At 35.1% G+C, this 23967-nt stretch overlaps 1 protein-coding gene across 1 annotated transcript in view; it reads right to left on the minus strand.

Annotated features, from left to right (window-relative positions):
• Nucleotides 1–23967, minus strand: part of LOC140505811 (sodium channel protein type 9 subunit alpha-like) — a 127640-nt gene that overhangs the window by 54008 nt on the left and 49665 nt on the right. Inside the window, 6 exon segments of the mRNA XM_072612197.1 lie at nt 2473–2829; nt 3751–3948; nt 11434–11666; nt 12298–12427; nt 18072–18341; nt 19251–19457. Of these exon segments, the coding sequence (XP_072468298.1) occupies nt 2473–2829; nt 3751–3948; nt 11434–11666; nt 12298–12427; nt 18072–18341; nt 19251–19457 (1395 nt within the window).

Consider the following 23967-nt stretch of genomic DNA (forward strand, 5'->3'; position numbering starts at 1 on the left):
ACAAGGAAGATCTTTTGATATATGTTTTTTACATGTTTTCATATAAGCAAAAGACAACAAAGTCAAAGGTCCTACATCCAAAGCCTCCAACAAAAATATATATTGGGCACAGGCCATGGAAGATATGAAAAAGGATTCTGAAAATCAAGTAAGAGAAGAAGAGGAAAAATTGAGAAGATAAAAGAGAATGAGGCTCTCATGAAAAATGAGTCAACAGTTTGCTAAAAGAGACCCCCAAAATGGTGAAGAAAATATCACCTTTAAAAATAGACTAACCCAAATGGCAAAAGAGGTCAAAAAAGCCAATGAGGGGAAGAATACCTTAAAAAACAGAGTTGGAAAATGAAAAACAACATTCAGAAGCTCACTGAAGAAAATAATTCCTTAAAAATTAGAATGGAGCAAGTGGAAATAATGAATTTATGAGAAATCAAGAAATTATAAAACAAAACCAAAAGAATGAAGAAAATAGAGGACAGTGTGAAATATCTCATTTGAAGCAATTGACCTAGAAAATAGATCCAGGAGAGATAATTTAAAAATTGCTGGACTACCTGAAAACCATGATCAAAAAAGAGCCTGGACATCATCTTTCAAGAAATCATCAAGGAAAACTGCTTTAAAATTCTAGAAACAGAGGACAAAATAGATATTGAAAAAATCCACTGGTCACCTCCTGAAAGAGATCCCGAAAGGAATATTATAGCCAAATTCTAGAGTTCTTAAGTCAAGGAGAAAATACTGCAAGCGGTCAGAAAGAATTCTAATACTGTGGAAATACAATAAGGATAACACAAGATCTAGAAGCTTCTACATTGAGGGACTGAGGCTTAGAATGTGATATTCCAGAGGTCAAAGGAGCTAGGATTAAAACCAAGAATTTCCTACTAAGCAAAACTGAGTATAATACTTCAGAGGGAGAAAGTGGGTATTCATTGAAATGGAGGACTTTCAAGCATTCTTGTTACAAAAACCAGAGTTGAATAGAAAATTTGACTTTCAAATATAAGAATGAAGACAAGCATAAAAGGGCAAACAGGAAAGAAAAATCTTAAAGAATTTACTAAAGTTAAATGGAAAGATAATACTTGTAGCTCTTGAGATTTTTCTCAGTATTATGGTAATTGGAGGGAATAGATATGTATGTATGCATATGAATAAGCACATATACATGCATACATACACATACAGAAATATATAAATATAAATACATACATATATATATATACACACAGAGAGAGAACACAGGGTGAGTTGAATATGAAAAGATGATATCTAAAAAAGTAAAATTAAGAAATGAGACAGAAATATAATAGGAGAAGAAGAAAGGAAGAAATAGAATGGGGTAAATGATCTCACATTAAAGAGGCAAGAAAAAACTTTTACAATGCAGGGGAAGAAGGAGCAGGTCAGAGGGAATGAGTGAACCTTACTTTCATCAGATTGGCTTATAGAGGGAATAACATACATACTCATTTGGGTATATTACCCTATAGGAAAGTAGGGGGAAGGGATAAGGGGGTAAAATGACAAGGGAGAACAGGTTGGGAGAAGGAGTAGTCAAACAAAAACACTTTTGAAGAGGGACAAGGTTAAAGGAGGGAATAACTAGCACACTCAATTGTATGTGAAAATCTATCCCACCATTCAGGAGAGTAGGGGGAAAAGGGATAAGTGTGAGGGGATGATAGAAGGGATGGCAAATGGGGGAGAGGGTAATCAGAAGCAAATACTTTTTAGGAGGTACTGGGCCAAAGAAGATAATAGAATAAATGCGGGGTGGAATAAGATGGAGGGAAACACAGTTAGTCTTTCATAACATGTATTTTATGGAAGTATTTTGCATGACTACACATGTATAATCCATATTGAATTGCTTGCCTCCTCAGTGGAAGTGGAAGGGTGTAGCAGCAAGCACCATGACACATCTAGGATGGCCTGCTAGAACAGGTTCTTGGATCTGCTTTTCCAAAAGGAAATCAACTTTTGAGGGGTCAACAGTCTTCTTTAATTACATATACCAACAGAGAAAACACAAGGAGAGGAACAAAGACCAACAGACAAGACTTCTAACTGTCTGACCATAAGCAATACATACATAACAGATCAACAGACAGATTCAACTATCACCAGTTGTTAGTGTTCACCTTTTCTTCAAATTATGTTGTTTGTAATTATGAGCATGCCGGGTGTAGTGTTTTCAATGGGACATAAACTTTTTGAGGGGAAAACCTGTTGCATTTCATCTTCATTTCCTCAGTGTCTTGGAAAGGGCCTTAATCATAGTGGGTACTTAATGAAAGTTTGTTGAATTCAGTGTTACTCCAATACTAGAACTAAAAATAATAATTATGTCTAAAAATTAAGATCATGCCTATGGGTTCTTCTAAATCTCATTAACTATTTTATTACAATTCATTTCAGACAATAACTATATTTTGCATGAGTATTTGAAGTCTTCTAAATACTTACTAGTAGGTTTCCAATAATAATAATCCCCATGTAAAAGACAAGGCACATTGATTTCCCTGACACCTCCATACAGTCCCACATGGTCTCTATCCATTCTCCACTCAGTGCCCGGAACACAATGAGAAAGGAGTAGGCTATATTATGCATATGCCAACGTCTAAGTCCACAATCAGGACTAATCTTGCAGGCAAGATCTTTATAGTTTTGACCGAAGAACTGCAGGCCAACCACTGCAAAAATAAGAGTGGTGATGACCAACACTAATGTCAAGCTTCTCAGAGCCTTTACACAATATCCAAAGATCTCGATCATCATTTTCATCATTGGCCAATATTTTGTCAACTTGAAAACACGAAGCTAAAAAATAAAGAAGAAGAAACTGCATTTACATGTATTTTCATTAGTTTAATAGTTAATAGGCAAGGGTCCTCAAAATAGCTATTTATGAAAATGCTAAAACTTAAATAAAACTAAGATCTCAATCTAATGAACAAAACCCACCTAAAATTAGCTTTTTACACTGGTAATTTTTTAAAATGAATCTCCATTTTCCCTTTGCTTATTATTTGCTTACAGATAACTAACTTTTATTTTTATTAGTGCTTTGCATGATTTGATTTAAATCGAAATTATCATCATATCAGTTATGAGAACTAAAATATAAGCAGAGAAGGAAGGTTACAGGAGAATTAATGCTTATCAAACATAAATTTGGGGATGAAAATTTATTAAAGGTGATCAGAAGTAAGAGGCTATATAGCTCTTGATCTTATATACTTTCTTAATATCCTTTTTGAAATTTCAAAAGATATTATCTGATCATTGTGAATATTCCCTTCAACTTCCATATCACAAATCGTTCATGACGTCTTATTTATATGATTTCAGTTTATATCTTCTCATGATTCCTCAAGGATCCAGAGTCATAATTTTTGGCATCTTCAGTTACTCAGTATTACATCATGAATCACCTTGTCTATTAGTTAGTTATGACTTATACAATCCTTTATTTTAATTTCTACATTCCCATAATCTCCAGATGGTTTATTTCATTCCAGATCTTTGGTTCACTTTGAGTACTGTCTTTTAGAATTCAGGTGTGCCTACCGTGCTCCCATGTCTATCTACCATTTTCCCCTCTATATCTGAAGCTAGCTGTATCCTATTTCCTCTTTTTATGTCTATGACCTATAGTTGTCCAAAATAGTCCTAGAAGTGACAACCAGTTCCTCTGTGTTTTGTGCATGTATAATAGAGAATTGTTTCATGTATACTTACCCCTCTGAGTAAGATGAGAAATTGTAAAAGGGAAATATATGCTGGATCTGCTATCCAAAAGGAATAAATCACAAGTTCCACCAAAGCAAGGGCCACAATAAAACTATCAAATATGTTCCACTTGTCTCGAAAATAATTATATGGATGCAGTGCAATAATTTTCAAAATCATTTCCAATACATAAATTCCAGAAAATACCTAAATAAAGGAAAAACATTTTAGAATAAAAGACCTGTAATTACATTTTGTTGCTGTTAAGTCATTCCAGTCATGTCTGACTCTTTGTGATCCCATTTGGGGTTTTCTTGGCAAAGATATTAGAGTGGTATGCCACTTCCTTCTCCAGCTTCTTTTACAAATGAAGAAACTGAGGCAAACAAGATTAAGTGGTTTTCTCAGGGTCACACAACTAGAAAATATCTGAGGCTGGATTTGAATTCAATTTTTCTTCACTGTTGATTTGGCACTCTATCCACTGTGCCACCAAGTTTCCCATTGCAATTATATATACACGTATATATGTCAATAATTTAAAAGCAATTAAACTATATATTATTAGATGTTTCAAGTCACTTAACACTGTTTGCCTCAGTTACCTTTCTGTAAAATGTATTGGAGAAGGGAATGGCAAACAACTCCATTATCTTTGCTCAGAAAACCCCAAATGGGGTCATGGAGAGTCAGGTACAACAGAAAGACGGCTGAACAACAATACGAATAATGGAAAGGGAGCTTGAAAGTGTACCCATTCCTTACTAAGAAGGAGTCAAAATGACTTGGTTAAAGTTTTATTTTTTCCACATACAGTATTACCCTAGATGAATCATGATCTATCTGAGCCTCCATTTCTTCTTCTACAAAATGGCGAATGCTACTCCAAGTCCAACTTGCCTCGTAGGGATCTTACATGGATCAAGTCAGATGATGCATATGAAAACAAGTTGTAAACTGAAAAGTACTTAATAAATGTGACTTATTATCATCAATTATTGTTTTAGAAGAATAGATTATAAATGCGATGCCCAAATTTTCTGCAATGATCTCATGTTGGATGATAGGTTTTGAAGTATATTGGTAAAAGTTTTTCTGGCTGAAAATAAAAGAAGAACCATAGGAATGAGTGATTTCATTTTAAGACATTTGTCTCTCTTAGTCTGAATATTCCTAGAGCCATAAGCTGCCTAATGATTTATAAGAGGAAAAAAAAGAGTGAATAAGTAACAGTGGCATTCCAGATAAGGCTACTGAAGTTCTGACACAAAATACATGATTAATTCAGGGCTTTCATATCAAGGAGACAAAAAAATAGAAGCTCGGGAGTCAAGATGAGTGAGTAAAGGGAACTTCATAGCTGAACTCTCCCAATATTCTCTTCTAAACTACTTTAAAATAGCACATCAAATAACCAACAAAAGTTGGGATAAGACATTTTCTCAGTCCTTAACAATTTAGGGGGTCAGAAGAAGAAGTATGTGGTACTGAGGTGGGAGCAGGCCAAGAGCACAATATGATGACAACTCCAGCTGTAAGCCGTGGAGGTAGCATTTATAGCAGCAACAGCAGTATCAAGAGCTATAACCACTCACAGACAGTAAGGGGATTGAATACCTGGGTAGAAAGAGATTCTAGGGGATCCCTGTGCTAGCACTAGGTATAGATAAACACTGTTTAGAAATTACGTTGCCTAATAGTCTATTCTGGGTTGCAGTTCCAGAGTGGAGAGGAGAACTTGGATCAAAAGGGAGCATGGGTCAAAGTTCTGGGTCACAGTTGTAGTGAGGAGAGGTGTTCTGGTAGCAGAGATCAAGATCCCTAACTGCATAAGGACTAGAATACAGACCAGAAAAGTACTGACCACACCTCTTCTGGGATCATACCACCTTAGAAGCACAGAAAACTTAGGGGTCCCCAGAACTAGCTATGAAAACCACAGGTTAAAAAAAAACCCTGAAGTTTTGAACCGGGACTCCTGCACCTACCAACCAGGTGTGTAGAGCTCAGCTCTAATAGAGGGTTCAAAGTCAAGAAGTAGGCCTGAAAAAGGATCACACAACCAAAAGAAATCTCACCATAAAAGCTACTATAGTGAGAGGGAATCTTAAGACAAAAACTCAGAAGATGACAATGGCAAGAAAACATTTCCAAGCAAAATCTCAAATTTTCAAATGCAGACTAAACATAAACCCAACAGGAATTCCTAGGTCAGCTAAGGAAAGAGATAAAGAAGAATAAAATATGATTTTAAAAATCAATTGAGTGGTAGAAAAAAATTGGGAAAAGAAAGGAAAGCAATGCAAGAAAATTATGAAAAGAGATTAAATAGCTTGGTAAAGGAGATATATAAATACTAAATAAAATAACTTCTTAAAAATAGAATTGGCAACCCCACTGAAGTAAAGAGTTCCTTAGAATCGGGGAAGTGGAAGCCACTAACTCCATAAGACCTCAGGAAACAATAAAACAGTATCAAAAGGATGAGAAAACAAAAGGCAAAATATCTCATAGGAGAAATAACCCATCTGGAAAATAGATTAAGTAGAGATAATTTAAGAGTTATTGTAAATAACTGAAACCCATGATCAGAAAAAAGAACCTAGAGATAATATTTTAAGAAATTACAAAGGAAAACTGACCAGATATCTTAGAACCAGAAGGCAAAATTGAAATCAAAAGAATCCATTGATCACCTCCTGAAAAAGATCCCAAAATGAAAACTTCTAGAAATGTTATAGCCAAGTTCCAGAGCTATTAGGTCAAGGAGAAAATACTGAAAGAAGCAATTCAAATACTTTTGAAGTCACAGTCAGGGTCAGTTAAGATTTAACAGTTATCATCTTAAAGGAGTGGAAGGCTTAGAACATATATTCTGGAACGCGAAGGAACTAGGATTACAACCAAGAATAACCTATCCAGCAAGACTGAGTAATATCCTACTTTTATCCTACACAGGAAAAAAAAAATGGACAATTAATGAAAGAGAATATTTCTAGGCATTCCTGATACAAAACAAAAGTCGTATAGAAAACTTCATTCAAAGATAAGACTTGAGACAAGAATTAAAAAGTAGACATGAAGAATTTAATGAGGTTAATCTATATTACTAAATGAGAAGATGATACATGTAGCCCCTAAGAACTTTATCATAGTGTTGTTAGAAGAAGTCTGCTTAAACAGGAGTGTGTGCATGTGAGTTGATTATGTTAGACAATTATAAAAGAAAAATGGAAGGCTGAGAAAGAAGGATGTACTGGGAGAAGGGGGAAGGGGAATGAAGAATGGGAAAATTATTTCACATAAAAAAGACATGCAAGGAAGAATTTTGACAATGGAGGGGATAGTAGGGGGTGGAATGAGCAATTCTTGAATCTAATTAGTTGGTACTGATTCAAGGAAGAAAGAATATATAATATACACATTTAGTTGGGCATATAAATTCATATCACCCAAGAAGGTGATGTGGAAGAATAAGAAAAAATAGGGATGAGGTTAAAAGAAGGCTTGGTAAGAAGAACAGATTAAGGGAAATAGTGGTCAGAAGCAAAACAGACTTTTAAGGAGAGAACAGCTGCAAAAAAGAGAGGGAAAACAGAAGAAAATACTATAGAAGGGGAAATACACAGTTAGTACAGATAAGTGTGAGTGCAAATGGGATGAATTCACCCATAAAATGGAAGTAGGTGGCAAAACGGATTAGAAATCAGAATTCAACAATATGTTGTTTACAAGAAATACTTGAGAAAGAAAAAGTTAAAATAAGGAGCTGTAGCAGAATTTATTTTGCCACAGGTGAATTTAAAAAAAGGCACAAATAACAGTAATGATTTCAAACAAAGTAAGAAATAGTCTTAGTTAAAATAGGAAAACATGGAAACTATATTTGTCTAAAGGCACTATAGACAATAAAGTAATTTCAGTACTAAACATATGCAAAACAAATGGCATAACATCCACATTCTTAAAGGATAAGTTAAATGAATTCCAGGAGACAATAGTAAAAGTATTCCAGTGGGAAACCTGAATTTTCTCCTCTCAGAGTTACATAAATTTAGCCATAAAAGAAATAAGAAAAACGTTAGAGAGATTAATTGAATTTTTTAAAAGTTGTATATGATAGATGCTTGGAGAAAATTAACAAACAAAATTAAATATACTTTTTTTCTCAGCTATGAAAGGCACCTTAAAAAAACTGGCCATGTACTGGTACAAAAACATCAAAATAAATGCAGAAAAGCAAAAATATTAAATGCACATTTTAGGGATCATAAGGAAATAAAAAAATCACCTTTAATAAATTGCCATGGAAGCATAGAATCTAATTATTGGAAACAAAATAATCCCATAATAATAAGAGTGTAAAACAACACAGCATGGAAACAATAAATGATTTCATGAAAAATAATTACGACAATGAGGCAACATACCAAAATTTGTAGGATGCGACCAAAACAGTACTTAGGGAAAATTTATGTCTTTAAATGTTTACATCAATTTAAAAAAAGAATGTATCAATGAAGTGGATATGCAATAGAAAGAAAGACACCCTAGACAAAGAATAAATAAACTTCTCACAAATTTCAAAATAGATTTACTATTTAAAATTTAAATGTAGATTTCTTTAAATTTAAAGAAAAAAGAAATAAAAAATTAAAATTTAAAGAAAATTTCAACAAAAATTAACAAGAAAGTTAAAAAACATTAAACTAATAAATAAAACTAAGAACTAGTTTTGTGAAAAAACAGAATAGATAAATCACTGGGTAATTTGCTTCTTTTTAAAAAAAGAAAGAAAAATCAAATTATCAGTATCCAATTAGAAAAGGGTCAGTGTACCACCAATGAAGATGAAATTAAAGCAGTTATCAGGAGCTATTCTGTCCAATTTCATGTCAATAAAACTGAAAATTTAATAGAAATGACTAAATATTTGCAAAAACATAAATTGTCCAGAATGATAGAAGAGGAAATAGAATAATTAAATAATGCTATCTTTGAAAAAGAAATTGAACAAACCATAAAAGAGTTCCCTAAAGGGGAAAAAGAATCTCTAGGTCTAGATATATGTACAAGTAAATTCTAACACACATTTATACTGACAATATGGCACAATGAATAGAACACTGAGTCTGAAGTCAAGAAGATTCGCCTTCCAGATTTCAAATCCAGTATCAGACACTTAATAGGTTTGTGATCCTGGGCAAATCTCTTAACTCATTTGTTTCAGTTTCCTTGTTTGTAAAATGAACTGAAGAAGGAAATGACAAACCTCTCCAGTATGTTTGCCAAGAAATCCCAAATGGAATAAAAAAGAGTTGGACACAACAAAGAATTACTGAAAACAGCTTGAAAGAAATAGGAAAGGAAGGAATCCTACCAAAATCCTCCTATGACACAAATGTGATTTTGGTATCTAAATTTGGGAGAGCAAAAACAGAGAAAGAAAACTATAGATCAATTACCCTCAAGAATATTGATGCAAAAATTTTAAATTAAATATTAGCAAGTAGATTATAGGAATATATCACTAAGATAATATATTATGATCAGGTTGGATTTATAGTAGGAAGGCAGGGCAGGTTCAAAATTAGGAACCTATCAGGATAATTGGCCATATTAATTAAAAAACCAAAATCATTATTATACCAATAAATAAAGAAAAAGCTATGGACAAACTACAAAATATTCCTATTAAAAATACTAGAAAGCATGAGAATAAATAGAATTTTTTGAAAATAATAAAAAATAATTATCTGAAACCAAGAGCAAGAATTATCTGTAATGAGGATGAACTAGAAGTCTTTCCAAAAAGATCAGGGGTAAAGCCATGGTGTTCGTTATCACCATTATTATTCAACATTGTATCCCAAATGCTAGCTCCAGCAATGACAAGAAAAGGACACTGAAGGAAAAAGAATAGACAACAAGGGATCAAAACTATCACTCTTTGCAGATGATATGATAGCACACTTAGAAAACAGTAGATAATCAGTTTAAAAAACTAGTTGAAACAATTAACGACTTTAGAAAAATTTCATGACATAAAATAAATCAGCATAAATCATCAACATTTTGATATGTTACTAACAAAACTCAGCAGGAAGAGAAATTCCATTGCAAATAGCCTCTGACAGTATAAAATATTAGGGAATGAATCTCTTAAAACACATACAGAAACTATATGAACACAATTATAACACTTTTCACACAAATAGAGAGAGATTTAAAAAAAACTGGAAAAATAGTAATTGCTTATAGCTGGGCTGAGTCAGTATACTAATACATTGCTGGTAGAGTTGTGAACTAGTCCAACTATTGATCTGGAGACCAATTTGGAACCATTCCTAAAGAATATAAAATGTATGTGTACCCTTTGACTTGGAAAAATCATTACTATATCTGTGTCACAAAAAGATGAAAGAAAAAAGAAAAGTACTCATAAGTACAAAAATATTTATAGTAGCTTTATTTGTGGTGAGAAAGAATTGGAGATTGAAGCGATGTCCATCAATTGGAGAACGACTGATTAAATTATGAATCACTGATTGAACTATAATATATGATTGTGATAGAATTCTACTGTGATATAAAGCAATAAGATATGATGAATGGAATGGTTTCAGAAAAAAAAATGCTTGGGAAGACTTGTATGAACGTTGTATGAAGTAAAGTGAGCAGAACCAGGAGAACAATTTATATAAAGACAACAAATATGGTAAAGACAAACACCTTTGGAAGAATTAGGAGCTCTGTTTAGTCTAATGACCAAGTACATTTCCAGAGAACTAGTTATGAACCATGCTAGCCAACTTCTGATAGAGAGATAAAGACATCAGAATGCGCAATAAGAGCAAATATTTTTTGACATGGCCAATGTGTAAATCTATTTTCTGCAGAATTCTGGCTCCTGAGAAACTGTTTATTTTACTAAAATTCTGATTTTTCCAAATTTGGAAGTGGAATTTTGAAAATTTTCTATTTTCTTTTAATGATTGCCATATGAGCCTCAACATTGGGTGACCAATGAAGGCAGAGAGATGAAAAGTGAACTACAATAGCACCTTCCTTTCCTGACAAGATTTTCTCTCTGAACATAGTTTAATGTTTTGGCTATTTTGTTTCTTTTAACTTTGTACATAGAACACATCTAAATTTTCACTGCATAATCAGTTTGCTCACAAGAGTCCTCATGAGGGTACTTAAAATCCAATACTGATTAAAAATAATTGTATACATGATTCCCATGTATACTGTAAAGAGTCATAGCCTCATACATTTATCTTACATTTCTTTAGATCCCAGTGTAAAAAACACTCATTTACGTAGGGGAGAGTTGACTCTTGAAAGTGGGGAATATATTAATCCCTACCTAGAGCTTTCTAAATTATGTTTTTTTCTATTTGGTCACATGGTAATTTTCATAGTTCTAGACAATCTACTGAATCACATCCATTTTTTAAAAATGATTTGGAAAACATATATCAAAGTGAAATGTAAAGAAATTAAAATGTAAAGAAATTAAAAAATGTAAAGAAATTAAAATTAAAAAAAAGTACTTTTTGGCACTAATTTCATTCATTTTCATAGAGACTATTATGGACTATGTCCCTGTAAAGGGCTTTGTTTATTTGAAACTGCAGATAAGAAAGTTTTAGTTAAAAGTCACAAAGCATTAAGTAACAAACCCACCTGGTGTCCCACAGAGAGGACATGGAAGACTTCCTCAGTCATTGGGTAGTGATCCATGGCCATAAACAATAGGTTCATGATGACACAAATAACAATAGCCAGATCAAAAAATGGATCCATGACAATGGGATGGATAAAATCTTTGCATTTTAGCCAAAAAGGACAGCAATTCCAGATCAGAAACATTTTAGCAAATTTCTTCCACCACCTTCTTGACCTGCACTTGTCAAGTTCTGGGAAGAAGGAATAAAAAATATCAAGAAATTCAGTTGTTTTATTTCTTTGTAGTTCCCAATGAGTTAATAAAACCTCTACCTACTAGTTTTTTTTTATAATGTAACTTTAAATCAGACTTGCAGCTTTAAATTTTGCAAATGGAAAGATACAGATAAAATACACCATATTCCACACATTTCCCATGCATATTTTCATACTTAGGGAGACTAAGCATTGAGGAAGGTAAGTAAACTGAAAGCAGTTGATGAACAAAAAATAAGTACCTGAAATGTGGTAGTAGATATGAACATTAGTGACTTCTTTAAAAAAGAGAATTTTATTGGGATTTTCAATCTCGAGATAATACCATCTTATTTTCCCTATGATAAAACTTGTACCTTGCATATGAACATTTCATAAAAAAGGACTTGGGGAGGTTTCCTCATTCAGTCCTTGCCTTAAGTCCCCCAAATTATTCTGTAATACTTAAAACATATGCAGAGTAGATGGTTCCATACTCTTCTTTGGGAATACTTTCCAAAGATGATACATCTTATTTTCCTCAAATTGTCCTAAATCTCTCATTCTATTTCTAAAAGTCATGTCATAATTTACCTGGAATTCAGGGAGTGAAATGGTGTAACATACCTTTCATGTTATGTAATATGTTAGTTCTGCTCGTTGCTCTTTCTCTAACAGTGGGATCTTCTAGCATACCCATAGAAACCTGGCAAGTATTGGTTTGCCTTTCCTTCTTGTCAACTTGCATAGGGCTTCCCTGTAAAGAAATTTGAAGATGAAACCTTTGCACTGGCTTCTGCCCAATAAATAAAGAACACATGATAATTATTTTTGTTCTGATCTAGAAAGGTCAGTTAGAAATCCTAGAAATCAACAGAGGGTGGAATCATAAAATCAATTTGGAGCATCTATAGCTGATTCTCATCTCTTTTTCTAATCTTCCAACTTTCCCTATCTATATTCATTCCTTTTGTACTATCTACAAACATATCTAAAGTTCCCTCTATATTTATAAAAATCTGTTACTACCATCTATTTAACCTTTCATTCTCTCCCTTCCTCCAGTCAAACTCCATGAAAAGGCAATCTATATTCCATTCCTCCACTTCCTCTCTTGTCATTACTCTTAAGCTCCTTTAATTTATATTTCAACCTCAAAAGTCAACTGAAACGGTACTCTCCAAAGCTACCCATGGTCTCTCAGTTATCAAACTTAATAGCCATTCCTAAATTGTCTTCCTTCTCAGTCTCTCTGCAGCATTTGGCACTGTTCAACTCCTCCTTCTGGATATTCTCTCTTCTGAAGGTTTTCATAACACTGAACTATCTTGGTTTTCATCCTAGTTGTCTGACCAATGTTTCTCCTTCTCCTTGCCTAGATCATTATTTATACCTTCCCCTCTAACTGTAGGAGTATACTGGGCTCTTTTTTGACCTATATTCTAGTTTCTCTCTTTAGTTTCTTACTTGATGCTATCATCAGTTCCCATAGGTTCAATGATCATTTCTATGGAAATGGCTTGCCGATCTATATATCTGATCTTAGTCTCTCTCTTACATTTCATTTCCACCAACTACCTCTTAGTTATTTGAGCTGTAGATCCAGTAGTCATCTCAAACTCAATATATCTAAACAGAACTCTAAGAGAAGAGATTATTTTTCTATTGTATTAATATCTAATTATTAAATTGAATTGCAGACTTGTCTTTTCTTAATTCCTCATGTAAGGATCAGTTCCTGTATGTGAGTCTCTGAAGGACAAAGTTAATAGATGAGATTTCACTTGACTCTGGGAACATGCTTTTGAATGTTGCATGGTATCCCACCAAACTAGAAGACCTTATTTCTGTTCAGAGTATAAAAAAAATCGAATTTAGATAAATTCCAGTTCCAAAGCATTAAGCTTATACTCTTTTACCGAGTTTGGAGTTTGGGGTGACTTAGCCCATGAAGGTGAAAGCCAACCAGGGTGGTCTAGGTAGAGATGGATTCCTCTGTCTAGATTGCTGGAAGTGGCTGAATCTCATAATCATGTCACATACTCAACAGGAGGAGCTAAGAACTTTTAAACTACCTCCCTATTTAAATGTTTACCCCTCACTAATTGCTCACCAATCAGGCTTGATTTTCATGTCAGGGGCACCCCCTTTTCCAAAAGATATTTAAAACCTTCTGTGTCTCCATGATTTTGTCTTTGGTTACTAGAGAAATCATTGACCATCAATTTATTGATTATCAGCTAGTCTAATTAATGAGTTAATTATTCATTACCCAGAAACTCTGTCTCTCAGGATTTTTATTCATCTCAACTCATTATCTTTTCAAAATCTTCCCCTCTTCTGAGCTTCTGTTATTCATGAGGTTATTTCTATCCTCCTAGTAAGATTGCTACGTTGATGCTTCCATCACTCCTCATTCTGGTTTACCTAATAAACTCAGTGCTTCCTACTTTTATAACATCTCTTGTTTTAGTCTCTTTATAACACTGGTTGTAGCACTCATCAGCTCTAAACTAGACTATTACATAACCTCCTAATTGGTCTCCATACTTCAAAGTCTCCAATTTATCCTCCACACAGCTTTCAAAGTGATTTTTCCTAAAGTACAGGTCTGATAGGCCATCTTCCTTCCTTCTGCCTTTGCACTGGCTGTCCCTCATGCCTGGACAACTTTCCTGATTGCCTTTCATTTTTGAACATTTTTTGCACTTTTCACATTTTGATTTGGGTAAAGATAGTCATGAGATAGCAGAACGTAAACAGTGTCAGAAATCCCAACAGTGGACTTGGGCTCAAGTTAATAAGGCAGAGGAAAAGAGTCACATTAGAGAGAGACTGAGGTAGGTCAGAATAGACAAGTACAGGACAAAGCTTAGCTTCAGGTAATTCCAACAAAAGCCTTAGTTTTCCTAAACCTTTTCATTACAAGTAAGCCATACTCAGCTAGGTAGCACAGTGGCACAGTGGCTAGAGTGCTGAGGCTGGAGTAAGGAAGACCTGAGTTCAAATCCATCCTCAGACACTTACTAACTTGTGACTCTGATAAAGTCTCTCGACCCTATTTGCCTCAGTTTCTTCATCAGCAAAATGAGCTTAAGAAGGAAATGGCAAATCACTAATATCTTTGCCAAGATAAGCTGGAAGAATTAGAGATGACTGAAAATGAATAAACAACAAACAACAATAGTGGGAAAAATAAGCCCTACGGTTAAAAGGACCTTCCTTTAGTCAGTCACAATTTCTGATTTCTTTAAGGAGTTGTCTTACTTAGCTTGTAAATCTTCAGCATCTAGGTCTAAATGGATGGTCACATTTTCCTGCCAAATTTAAAATTTTCATGAATTTCAGATTTCTCGTCCTAGCAAATACAGAGTCTAAAACTAAGATCTCAGAATCTTCATCACCATTAAGAACTTTTCCAAAGCTGAAATTTAATTTGGCAAGTGATTTAATCCAACTCAATCTGCATTTATTAATTGTACTAGGTGCTGTGGAGACACAGTCAAAAACAAAACAGTTTATGCTCAAGGAGATTATATTCTAGTTTAGAAAGATATTATTGATAGGTGGCTAATGGTATTGTGGAAAGAAAAAATGGACTCAGATTCAGGAAGCCCTAGGTTCAAACTGCATCTTTAACACATACTGGCTGTGTAACCTTTGGCAAGTCATTAAACCTTCCAGTGTTCCCAGGTAATTCTCTAAAATGGCAGATTGCTGAGCAGGTGACTGAATTGTATGGGCAGTAGTAATTTTCTCATGGAGAATTCCCTTTATCAATGAAATTACAATCTTTGTAAAAAAAAAAAAAAACACCTGTGCAAATCAATGTGTTCGGTGTTTATGCAGTGTGTACATAGATGAAGCTAGTACAAAATAGAGAAAATGGAAATCAAAAGGGAAAGTACTAATATTGGGGGAGAAGAATTAAGCTAGGACTGATGTTTGAGGTATCATCTGTTGAGCTTTCAAGTAAGGCAGAGATTCCAAAAGATAAGGTGATAAGTGAAAGCGTTTTAGGTATGCTGCATAGCCTGTGCAAAGGCACCATTACTGATCTTACCCAGCTCAGCTCCTGACTCCCTGTATTACTTTTCTACCTCCAACTCAATAGTCTTCTCAGGATGGAACTGCTTCCATTCCTATGGCCTCTTTCTCTTATTAGTGAGTCCCTTTTTTTGAACCTCCATTTGAGTAAGCATCCAGGACAATCATGCTCACCTCTAACTTGGCTCAGCTCCTCCCTCTCTGGACTGTTTTCTAGTCTTTTCCCATGCCTTCTTATGTTCTCCCCATCTCTGACACCTTTGGTTTCCTTTTCTGTGTTATCTTTCTGCATTTGAATGTAAGCTTCTTAAGGCCAAGGAAGTGTTTTCTTTCTTTTATCTTTTAATTGCATTGAAAAATTCGCTGTAATTAATATAGTGGTTGATATACATGGTTGATACTTAATACATGATATATCTATTTTTAATTTATGTGGAAAATTATTCATAGCTTCATGTACGATCAGAAAATTATTTCATATTCATGCCTGAGAGGTTGTGAAAAAAGCACAATATAATGGTGGAAAGAGCCTTATGTCATACAGAAACATTTCTTTTAAATTTCAGCTCTGACATTTACTATCTGTGTGAGTTACCATGGGCAAGTCACGTAATCCTCTGTGTATTTCATTATTCTCATTTATATAATGGAGATAACAAGCTCCCTTACAAAGATGGGAAGAATTTACCTTGTAAATCCTAAATTCATATATGATGTGAGCTTCTGCTATTATTACCACAATTATGTGAGAGGCACTCAACACAAAGGTGACAAATTTTCACCTTTCCAAGTTATGTACACTATTATTTTAAAAAAATATGTCTAGATTATTAAAAAGAAAAGAAAAAAACAAACAAAACGAGTACAGTGTAATGGTAGGACAAAGTTGTTTTTTTTTTTTAATTGAGGCATATAATCTGTTGCTGACATACTGTGTAGTGTCCAATATTATTTTGCAGGAAGAAAGATCCTCTCCAATTATAAAATGATGAAGCCTCTTATCTCAAACAGATTATTCTTTGTGTACTCAGAATTATTCCAATTCTTCATTGTCTAAGATTTTCTTATTTAAAGACTTTCTTATTTCTTATATAGAGAGTTTCTTATTTTCCCAGATGAAAGAAATCTCTTGTGAAAAATGGTCTCATTTTAAAGGGAAACCCTGTAATCCTAGGATGCTTTCAGTTAAGCTGTCTTTTCTAAAGAAATAAGATCCTTAAAAACCGTGGAAACATTATACTGTATGAACAAATCACATTAGGTGCTTATGAAATAATTCTTCCCCACCCTCTCCTTGTTTTTTCACCTGAAGAGAAGGGTCATAGAGTAATTTTTACCTTAGAATAATCAGATTGTAGATTTAGAGTTGGGAAGGACCTTGGAGGTCCTGTAGTTCAACTTGTTTCATTCTTATACAAGGAGAAAACAACCAGAGATAAGTGAAGTGACTTGAATGAGAGCATATAGACAATAGTCACTGGCAGATTAAGGATATGAAGCCAGGTCCCTTGACTCCCCAATCTAGTGTTCTTTTCAGTAGTAGACAGCTAGATGGCACATTGGACCTGGAGTTAGGAAGACCTGAGTTTAAATGTGGTCTAAGACACTTAACCAGCTGTGTGACTCCGGGCCAGTCCTAACCTCTGTTATCTCAGTTTACTCAACTGTAAAATGGGGATGATGATAGCATCTATTTCCCAGATTTGTTGTGAGGACATCAAAATATGATAGTACTTGAAAAGGATTTTGCCTAAAGCACTATGAAAATGATAATCAGCTTTTGTTGGTGATGAATTATGCTGAAAAATCAGTCTGACAACAATGTGAAAGATGTATTGGAGAGAAGAGAGGTTAAAGGCACGGAGACTAATTCTAACAAGGACAGTATTTACACTCTTTAAAACATCCATGTAAGTTTATATTCTGTCTGACAATCAAATACCTGATAAAATATCAATTCATAAAGCCATCGCAATTATACATTCAACATGTTTCCTGTCATTTCATCACATAGCACAAATTCACATCATTCAAAAGAGTTTCTTAAATAATTTCAGTATCCATGATTCATTTTCACATTTTGTCTCCAAGTGAATTTGTCTTAGAATATTTGCCATTTTGAAAGTATCACTGCTGAGAGAATCTGAACTTCTTAAAAACACAAATTCATTGCAAAAACATGAGATGCAAGGAAAAAGACACATATTTATCTTTTCTCCGTAAAGTTAACCCCTTACCCCCTCCCACAAATACACATTTCCCCCTCCCTATTAAACAAAAAGACTATGTGTTTAGGATAAGTAGTCCTTAGAAATTTGCTTATCTCATCATCAGTCATATAAGAAGGTGGTTACCTGCTGTGTAAATGACTCCTTTTTATGCTTTATTGTCTGAGTGTTTATAACATGACGGGAAACTTTCCTTCTGATGCAGTCTTCTGATTCAAATTGATGCAATTTTGCATCGATTTCCTTTTCCTCTCTATCAACCTCCTTCTCCTGGTTCTCTTTTTTGCTTTGTTCCACCCTCTGATTAGTAAGATCGGAGATCTCATTGGATGTTTCTGAAGAACTTTCGTCTTTGCTAATCTTTTTCTTTTCATCTGCTCCAATAACTGTCATTGCCTGTTAGGCCAGAGTTTAAATATAACTTTAGTAGCAACACCAAGAAATATTCTCAAAAAAATTCAGCAAGGCAGTATGTTGTGAGTCAGTTCAATATGGACTTAATTTGTAATTCAAATATTGGCCAAATATAGAAAGGAAGATATGGTTCTTTTTCCTTGGAAAGGCCATGAAATAGGTATCACTCTTATCCCCAACACTGGTAGTGTTATAGAGTTTTATTGTATTTTAGCCTGTAGCTATTGTATTACTTATAAAGGCATTATTGCTTTAATCTTAAGTCAAATCTGTAGGCCAGAAAAGTACCTTTCCTTAGTTCCCTGTCACATAAAAACAAGAAATAAATGAAGCTTCAACTGATCTGTATGTATAACTAGATTGAAAATGAGCTATACATTTTCAAAATAGCTCATTAAGTTCTGCAAATAGAATTTGTTTATTAATGCATAATAATAAATAATAAATGTAATAGAAACTAATTCTCTAATTATAGAAAATTGGTATTTCAGATCAATAGTTTCTACAGTACATTAGAGAAATATAAAATTTCTAAAACTAAAATAGAAGTCATCAAATAGAAGCCAAGGAAAATCCTCAGCAGTGAAGTTTTGGATTTAGAAGAGATCTAGGTGAACTGGTTATGACACTGAGTAGCAAAAGACTCCACATCTGAGTCCCTGGACATCTTGGTTCCTTTCGAGCCATCAAGTTCACTGTCACAAATGGTTGGACCATTCTTGCCAAACCAGTGTGCTTCCTTTTAGGATATTTCAAATCAAGTAATAAATAACTTCAATGAAGTGATAAAAAAACATTAATTTGGAAGCAGGGTGATACACAGCCAGGCCTCTGAAGGTCCGTTCAAGCCCTTTGTTTCTACGAAGTCTTTTAAAGTCACAATAATAATACCTGAGCAGCTTCTTGCTCTCTCTTGTGTCGGTATAACGTGGCTTGATAGTTCACCTGTCTTCTCTTTGCTGCTCTAATGGTTGCCCGATCCTGTTCTTCATAAGCCATGGCAACTACAGCCAATTTCAAGGTTACCAGATAAAAGGAGCAAAAGAAAATTACAACCACAAAAAACAGCATGGAGATCTTCCCAGTGGCTTGTAAGATCTAAACCAGGATGGAGGGAGAAAGAGAGAAAAGTTATTTTTATTTTTAAAAATTTTATTTACTAATTTTTAATTTTATATTTCACTTATTTATGCATTTGTATATGTTTGCTTATTTTATTTTATATTTTATTAATTTATCTTATATTTCATATTATTTATTTTTATTTATGCTTTGAGACAAAAATTGTTATGAAAGTTATCACTATGTAGTTATGTGCTCTAGTGGATAGAACCCTGAAGTAGGAAGTCCTAAGTTCAAATGTGACCTCAGATACTTAATGTGTGACCTTGAGTGAGTCATTTAACAATTTTCTAATTTTCTAAATAGGGACAGTAAGACTTAGAAGTGACCTACCCAAGAAGACATAGGTGCTCTAACTCCAAATGTATCACTACATATGATATGTCTGTAATATATAACTCCAATTTTCAAAGGACATATGTGAGATTATAATAAACTCTGTTCTTTCTCTAGTAAATTCCTATCTAGGAAATTAAATTTATGAGAGAATAACAGTAATAGTAATAGCTAGCCTTTATATAACACTTTAGATTTGCAGAACACTTTCCAAATATGATTTCATTTGATCTTCAATCACAATAACCCTAGGCAGTAGGTATTATTATTATTATTATCTCTATTTTTTTAAACATGATGTAATTGAAGCACAGGGGTTAAGTGACTCACTCAGGGTCACACATTAAGTATAAATAAAAATAAATAAAAGCCTTGCAGTTGGCTACATTAGAAGGTATTCAGTGCTAGTTTTTGGGCAGAGGGCATTCAGACTAAATAGAGTAGATTGCTCCTTTTTGCAGTCCTGAGATGTCTTCTGCCCTGATCTCCTATACAACCTTAGGGAAACTTCTTATGGTAAATTAATCAAACTCATTCATAGACAATTTATTTTTAACAAACATATGGTTTATTAAAATCTAATAGGGTAATTGTAAAGAAGCTTTCAAGTAGCAAAACTACAATGAAACTACTTTTTCCATTTGATTCCAGTCTTTTTCTTCCACTGGCCAGAATCATCTCCAGGAGGAGAAAGATCAAGGGAAGCAGTTGAAGGATTAGAACTTACCAAGATTGTCCTAACCAGCAAATACTCAAAGAAAACAGGGGCAAAGTTTCCAGTGGAACCAAGTCTCTTTAGTCTCACTATGAAGGGGGAATTTCATCACAATTTCCAGTCTATTCTAATCTTGATCTGAGGTCTGATTCCTACAATTAAGGTCTGGTTTCTGTTGGCTTGTTCCACCATAGTTCTACATTGATCTGTCCTAGACTGTGCCAGGTTCATGCTGCAGTGAGAAGACTGGTTATACTCTCCATCCCCCAGCAGAATAGAGTTAATGGGGTAAGAGATTAGGTGTCTTTTTTCTGGGATTGGTCGGTGGTTGTCCATGTTCAAAGAGGATCAAAATGACATCACCATGTTACAGTGAAATCTCAGTGTGTTCGACTGTGGCTGATCAGACCAATACAAGCTCAGAATGCTCTACTACAGGTTGGGTACAGATAGTCTGTGTGAACATTTGGGGTGGATATCCCAAATTTGTGCATCCTGTGTTTACTTCGTGCTGTCTCAGTTCTGCTTTGCTCAGAGCACAGCACCCTTTCTGATGTGGACACACCACGCTTAGTAGTCCTGTGCCATTGTCTCCCATGTTGTACAGCCAAATCTAAAGTTCTTGAGAGAACCTGAGAGTATCTTTGTATTGTTTCCTCTTGACACCATGTGATCGCGAGTCCCACATGACTTGTCCATAAAATAATCTTTTTTGGCAAGACTATATTTTACATTTGAACAATGTGGTCAGCCCATTGGAGTTGCTCTCTTTGAAACATAGTTTGAATACTTGGCAGTTCAGCTCGAGGAAGGACTTCAACATCTAGTACCTTATCCTGCCAGGTAATCTTCAGAATCTTCCTAAGACAGCTCAAATGGAAGCAATTTAGTTTCCTGGCATGACACTGGTAGACTGTCCATGTTTCACAAGCATATAACAATGAGGTCAGCACAACGGCTCTGTAGACCTTGAGTTTGGTAGTCAGTCAAATACCTCGTCGTCCCAAACTTTTCTTTGGAGCCTCTCAAACGCTGAGCTAGCTCTGGCACTGTGTGCATCAACCTCATTGTCAAGGTGCACATCCTTGGAAAGTACACTACCAAGGTAAGTGAACTTAGCCACAGTATTCAAAACTTCTCCATTTGTTGTAACCCATGGTTCCACATATGGATGGTATGGTCATGGCTGATGGAGCACCTGTGTTCTCTTGGTGTTAATTATTAGGCCAAAACTAGCACAGGCAGCAGAGAATTGATCCATACTTTGTTGTTTCTCAGCTTTAGAGGCTGCATTGAGTGCACAACCATCCACAAACAGAAAATCATGTACCAACACTCCCTCCACTTTGGTCTTGGCTTGTAGCCTTTTCAAATTGAAGAATTTACCATCAGTATGGTAGTTTACCTTGATGCACTCACCATTGGCACACGGAATGTGCACACACTAATAGACAACACAAAATCCAGTAGACCTGAAAGAAGAACTGCTCTTGTTCATCCTTATTGAAAGTATTTGTCAACATGGCTAAAAACATCATGCTAAAAAGCATGGGAGCATGCACACAGTCCTGTTTCACTCCACTGGTGACTGAGAAGGCATGAGAGCATTGCCCATTATCTGGAACCAGGGCAAACATGCCATCATGAAATTGACTTAGAATATTGAGAATTTCTCCGGGCAACCAAATTTTGACATAATTTTCCATAAGCCTACACAATTAACAGTATCAGAGGCCTTGGTCAAATCTACAAACGTTTTGTACAGACCTCTGTTCTGCTGCCGCCATTTCTCCTGGGGTTGTTGGGCAGCAAACACCGTATCGACTATTCCTTGGTCCCTTCTGAAGCACACTGGCTCTCAAGTATATAACCATCTTCCAGGTGAAGGATCAGCCTATTAAGAAGGACTCTAGCAAGAATTTTGCCAGCAATGACTAAGAGAGAGATCTTCCTGTGATTGTCGCAGGACAATCTATTCCCTTTACCTTTATAGAGAGGGACAATGGAGGTATCCTTGAACTCCTGGGCGATAACCTCCTCTTGCCACATAACCTGGAACATTTCAGTCAACTTTTGTACGAGCAATGGTCCCCCTACCTTGTAAATCTCAGCTGGAATAGAATCAGCACCAGGTGCTTTGCCACATGAAAGGAACCTAATGGCCCTCAAAACCTCTTCTTCAGTTGGAAGTTCAGCTTAGGAGACTAATTTCAACCTGAGGTAAATGGTCAATGACTTCAGTATTGATTGATGATGGTCTGTTGAGAATACTATGGAAGTGTTCAGCCCATCTCTCTAGGATCATGTCCTTATCGCTAATCAGTGTGGCTCCAACAGCACTGAGCAGTTGTGATGCACCATAGGTTTTTGGTCCATAAATAGCTTTCACGGAATCATGAAAGCACTTTGGATTGTTACTATCAGCATAAAACTGAATTTCATCTACCTTATTACTGAGCCAGGAACTTTGCATCTCTCTAAGCTTTGCTTGTACTTTGCTTTTGATGGAATTAAATGCTGCCTTCTTAGAGGTGGATGAACTATTCTGCTGGTAAATCCTGTGGAGTTCTTGTTTTCCATTTAGTGGCTTCTGAATTTCCCCATCATTTTCATCAAACCAGTCTTGGTGTTTGTGAGTGTTCTGACCCAGATGAGCATATGCAGTGTTGTACACCAATTCTCTGAAAGCTGCCCACTTCTTTTCTGCTCCCCTGTTGCCAACTGTGTGTTGGTTCAACTTTCCCTCCAACTTAGCAACAAACTGTTCAGGCTCAGAGAAGAGCTCTAATTTGTTGACATTAATTATTCTGGTAGTCATTTTGCCTTGGGGGCAGTGCTTTTGATAAATGCAAATATTTAGCTTGGAAAGGATAAGTGTGTGATCAGTCCAGCACTCTGCACCACACATTGCCTTTGTCATTCTCATATCTTGTCTCTCTTCTCCTTACAGTCACATAGTCTATTAGGTGCCAATGTTTGCTGTAAGGGTGCATCCATGAAGTTTTATTTTGTTTAGGTAAATGGAAAACAGTGTTGGTGATGAGAAGGTCATACTATGCATAAGTCTTCAGCAGAAAATGATCATTGCTGTTGCTGTTTCCAACTCCATTCCTTCCTAGGACTCCAAGTCTGATAGTCTGGGACTACTCTAGCATTAAAGTCACCCAGAATTATGAGCTTGTTCTCTTTTGACACATTGATGTTAAAGGTCTCTAGGTTTTCATAAAATTTTTCTTTGACTTCATCAGAGTTTGTCATGGAGGGTACATAGGCACTGATGATGGTGGCATGGCATTTTCCTGTAAGTGGCAATCACATTTTCATGAGCCTGTCATTCGCTCCTTTTGGCAGGCATTATCAGCTTGCTGATTAGATTAATTCTGATTGCAAAACCCATGTCAGTTTCACTGCTCTCCCCTTCACTGCACCCACTCC

Source organism: Notamacropus eugenii, chromosome 5 (assembly GCF_028372415.1).
Source record: "Notamacropus eugenii isolate mMacEug1 chromosome 5, mMacEug1.pri_v2, whole genome shotgun sequence".
NCBI classification, from domain to species: Eukaryota; Metazoa; Chordata; class Mammalia; order Diprotodontia; family Macropodidae; genus Notamacropus; species Notamacropus eugenii.